The following is a 5,174-nucleotide window of genomic DNA, read 5'->3' on the forward strand; positions in this document are numbered from 1 at the left end:
TTTTACCTAATAGCTCACTACCTTGAGACCTATATTTCTCTGCATAGTACCTGATGATAGCCCTTGATTCTGCACACAACTTTGGTATCATTTCACTTTAAATTGATTCAATTTAGCCAAGAACTACACATGATCACAAGAATCAATACTTAGGTATGAGTCATGACCACCCCCAAATTACTCAAGGTCAAGACTTTGGATTGAATTCATTTCTAATTTCAAAATCCCCTCAAAAGAAATTCTAATTTCTAAAATAAGGATAACATCAATATGAATATTTATATATATACACACACATATGTGAAGTAGAAGAGCGCAAGCAAATGAGTGGAAAATGAGTATTACTCACCATATAATATGTAGTCTCCATCCTCAATTACAGGGAGAACTCCAAAAGGCTGCAAGATTTAAAATTTAAAAAAAATTAAGTTATCCAAAATTCCATCTAATTACAGAAGAGGGAGAAACCTGCAGCTTGAGATACTGAGGAGACAAGTGCTCCCCTTTGAAGAGGTCAACGTCGACAGTCTCGTAATCGATCTCTTTCTCGATCAAACAAAGGATTACTCTCTTCGGAGAAGCGTAGTCTGGTCCGTACACCTTCACCACCATTTTTGCTCCTTTCGTTTTTTTGCTATTTTGGTTGTGAATCAAATAGAGAGGTGTCGATGGGATTTTATAGAGGTTTGACTCGAGGATTTAATTAATAAATTAAAAGGAAAACAATAGAGCTCCGTCCCCGATTAATAGTCAAACTTTTCTATTTCGGTTCATTTCCAATTAATAGTCACACTTCATTTTTACTATAAATAGTAAGTAAGTCTCTCATTCCATTAACTCAATTCACTCACATTTTATTATAAAACTAATATAAAAAAATGGATCTCACATTGCACTAACTTTTTCAACCAACTTTTCTTTACATTTTTTAAAATTCGTGTCCGGTCAAATTGTGACTCTTAATCGGGGACGAAGGGAGTATTTAATATACTAAAAGAGAAAAATAAAAGAAAATTGAATCAAAAAGTTTATTACTACAACAGAAAGTTTAAAATTGTTTTTCTGAGTCCAGTTTCAAGCCATGATTATGAAATAAAAATTATTTGTCTAGTCTCAAAAATCTGATAATAAATCGAGGCTCAACATCCTTTTTCAATTTTTACAAGGATTTTAATAAAATAGAGTAGTAGTAGTAATTTGTGAATGAAATAAAAATTTCACATTAGTGTAGTATTAATTTCATGTTATGATTGTGAGTTTTTGAATTAAATTGTGATACCAAAGAACACATCATTTGACGGTGTGGAATGGAGTTTTCCTATTTAAAGTTAATTGTCATAATTGTTGTGTTGTGATAATTGTAATTGCTCACTACCACATATCAAATTGGACAATTCCTATTTAGTTGACATATTTGACTAATTGTCATAATTGTTGTGATGTTTGTAATCGTTCACCACCACACTGCATAAGTGCATATGATTATCAGATAGAGCAAAAAAACAAATTCCCCTCTTAATCGACGGAGTCAAAATAAGTTAGCGAAAGATAATTATTTCTCTTATTGTTTATTTTAAAGTTATTAAAGAAACATTAGTTTCATTGGGGAATAACATGGATTTTAATGCAAATTTTGTAAAGTACTAGAAATATATAAATAAAATGGGTTAAAGGAAAGTGAAAATATGGTTAAAGTGGAAAAGAGAAAATGTTAATAAAGTAAAAGAGAAAATGTTAATAAAAGAAATATGATAAATATAAACTGGGAGTAAACGGATATATGAAAAAAGAGTAGTGATATAGGGCAAGTGCCCATTAAGTACATAACTAGAGAATAAATCACAGCCACAAGATCAAGAAAATCAAGGGCTAGATTAGATAATCAAGGGTTATTTTTCGCAGTTCATTGCATACACAATTTACTTCAACACGGGAGTATTTACATCATTTCATAATTAGGGTAAAAAATTAGAGTTCACAGATTACAAAAAATCAACTCATTCACATTCCGCCTCCCCGCCTCTTCTTCTCTCAAAACCTCTATGAAAAAGCAATGATTCTCATCTTCATCCATCATCTCCTATCGATTAAACCGAAATCGAAGATAACCATCTCCGATTCAGCATCTAAATCCGCCGATTCAACATCTCCATCGATCGATTCAGCATCTAAATCCGCCGATTCAACATCTTCATTTTCGCGGTACAGACGTCGTCGCCGGCGTGAGGCGGCATGTGCTGCCGCCAAACTCTCACGGCTGTCGCACCCCTTCAGCGTCGTCACCTCACCAGAGCCGCTGCCGGTGTGCCATTGTTGCAAATTTGCCGCCGCGGCCACCGTCGGTTTGCGCTCGGAGTTTTCTAACTCCAGCGCTGCCTATGTCCGCTCGAAGCTACATCATCTTCATCTCCTTCGCGCTGCCTCTGCTCACCGTGTTTGTTTATGCTACCGAGTCACCACCTTGGACAAATGCGTCTTGTCGTTGTTGCTTCATTAAAGACACAACTAACTTCATTATATCAATTTACTACTTCAATAAAAAGAATATGTAGTTTATTTTAATGTGCAAACAACGCATCAGTTAAAGATGTTACTTCATTATAATGTATTATTACTTCATTTTTAGAGTCATTTACTTCATTATAATGTTTTATTACTTCATTTTAGTTATAAAATCTACTGTATAAACAAATCATTTGTATTACTTCATTATCATAACTTATTACTTCATCATATGAATTCAATACTTCACAACAACTAGATTATAGTTAATAGGAAAACAGATCAGTTGCATTACCTCATCACATAAAATATGTAGTTCATTTGAATATGCAAACAATGCAGCAGTTAATTTTAATTCTAAAATCCTAAACTCGTACAAAACAGTAAACATATACTCATATTTATAGACTATTACTTCATTATCATTTTTATTACTTCATTTTGGTAATAAATCTTACTGTATAAACATATCATTTATATTACTTCATTTATATCTTACTGCATTATCATAATTTATTACTTCATCTTATCAATATACTACTTCATTAAAAAGAATATGTAGTTCAGTTAAAGATGTTACTTCATTATAATATATTATTACTTCATTTTTAGAGTCATTTACTTCATTATAATGTTTTATTACTTCATTTTAGTAATAAAACCTACTGTATAAACAGAACATTTATATTACTTCATTATCATAATGTATTACTTCATTATATGAATTCAATACTTCACAACAACTAGATTATAGTTAATAGGAAAACAGATCAGTGGCATTACCTCATCACATAAAATATGTAGTTCATTTGAATATGCAAACAATGCAACAGTTAATTTTAATTCTAAAATCCTAAACTCATACAAAACAGTAAACATATAGTTCATATTTATAGACTATTACTTCAGTAAACATATAGTTCATATTTATAGACTATTACTTCATTATCATTTTTATTACTTCATTTTGGTAATAAACCTTACTGCATAAACAGATCATTTATATTACTTCAATATCATAATTTATTACTGCATCTTATCAATTTACTACTTCATTAAAAAGAATATGTAGTTCATTTTAATGTGCAAACAACACATCAGTTAAAGATGTTACTTTATTATAATGTATTATTACTTCATTACTAGAGTCATTTACTTCATTATAATGTTTTATTACTTCATTTTAGTAATTAAAACCTACTATATAAACAGATCATTTATATTACTTCATTATATGAATTCAATACTTCACAACAACTAGATTATAGTTAATAGGAAAATAAATCAGTTGCATTACCTCATCACATAAAATATGTAGTTCATTTGAATAAAGCAATTAAATAATTCTCACCTATAGTGTACCCAAAATAAGTATGCTGAACGAAAAAAAAAATTCAATGAAACAAAACTCATTAACAGTGAACTAAAACCATTGGAAAGTGAACTAAATACATGTAAGAAGTGAACTAAAACCACCACTTAGGACTATCCATTTTCTCCTGCATTTTCTTCAACAGGAGCAGTCCTCACTCCGCCTCGTTACCCCAGCAAACCTTTTGGAAGCCGTACAATGAAGGCTCCAGGCCACGCTTTCACCTTGACACCAAAATTAATCATAACTATCGACGATGATGAAACGGCGACAAGCCAGAGCTGCACCATCATAGCAAAGAGAATGTGGACGAACCTAACGTGGAACTCATCTCAGATATCCAAGGACCTCAACAGATGGAACTCATTATATTCACTATATACATCTGTGACGCCCCAGAATTTCGTTCCTTTCCTTCGGGATAAATCGGATTTATTAGCTTAATTAATTTCGCTTAGAAGATGTGTAATCGTACATTTCCTCGTTGTAATTCAACTTTGGAGTAATTTAAGTATTTTCGTTGGAAGAAATAAAGTGCAAGGAAATTATGTGTTCAATGATAAAAGTAAAGCTATACTTTTATTAGATAAGTACTTAGAGGAATTTAAATACAAGTAGTACATGTTTACATATGTGAGAGTGACAACACACACATCTATTCTACACCCTTTATCTTACAACACTAATCAACAAGTTTGGAAGCTAGCTATTTTGGTGATAGAGCCAAAGGATCTCTAGAGGAGTATCTTCTTTCTTTCTCCCTCACTCTCTTTCTCGATTAGGGAGCAGCCACAAGACTCCAAAGCTCCAACCATGTACCTGCAAATTAGCACAAGAATAGGGGTTAGAAGATGGCTCACAAATAAAAAGGAAGGGAGACACAAGCTCAATTAGGAAAGGGGAAGTAGTAGGCAAGGTAGGGCAGCTAGGAGGCTGCCATTTAGAGCATGAAGTCAGCATATTTTTTTCACATTCTCAACTAGCATCAAAGAGGAACCAAGACAAGAGAGCATAGCAGAATGAGCCTCTACACAAGCCCAATATAGACATGAGCAAGATTCTTGTTTTCCCATCGATCAAGGCTGAGGAAACAGCCAAGAGAGAGACAACCATACATACATCAAAATAGTAAGGATAGCATGAACATCAAGCTCAAAAGTAGTGGAGCTGGCAGCCCCAAAATAGGAGCCTTTGCCTCCAAGTATCAAGCACAGAAGGCCAAAGATAGAGCACTATATAAACATCCCCAATCTCCTTCTCCTCCCCTCATTCTCAACACTATAAGATCACCAAATATTCA

The 5,174-nt window shown here is 32.9% G+C and overlaps 1 protein-coding gene across 2 annotated transcripts in view; it reads right to left on the minus strand.

Moving 5' to 3' along the window:
• LOC125203293 (glutathione S-transferase F9-like) overlaps nucleotides 1-658 on the minus strand; it is a 1,823-nt gene extending 1,165 nt beyond the window's left edge. Inside the window, exons 1-3 of one of the 2 annotated variants that reach the window (XM_048101606.1) lie at nucleotides 469-658; nucleotides 350-398; nucleotides 7-69 (exon numbers count right to left, since the gene is read on the minus strand). In XM_048101606.1, coding sequence (XP_047957563.1) covers nucleotides 7-69; nucleotides 350-398; nucleotides 469-612 — 256 coding nt within the window. In that variant the 5' untranslated portion in view covers nucleotides 613-658. The remainder of the gene's footprint in view (nucleotides 1-6; nucleotides 70-349; nucleotides 399-468) is intronic. The other variant, XM_048101607.1, reaches the window with a different exon arrangement.
• Nucleotides 659-5,174: the final 4,516 nt, after the last annotated feature.

Source organism: Salvia hispanica, chromosome 2 (genome assembly GCF_023119035.1).
Source record: "Salvia hispanica cultivar TCC Black 2014 chromosome 2, UniMelb_Shisp_WGS_1.0, whole genome shotgun sequence".
Lineage (NCBI taxonomy): Eukaryota > Viridiplantae > Streptophyta > Magnoliopsida > Lamiales > Lamiaceae > Salvia > Salvia hispanica.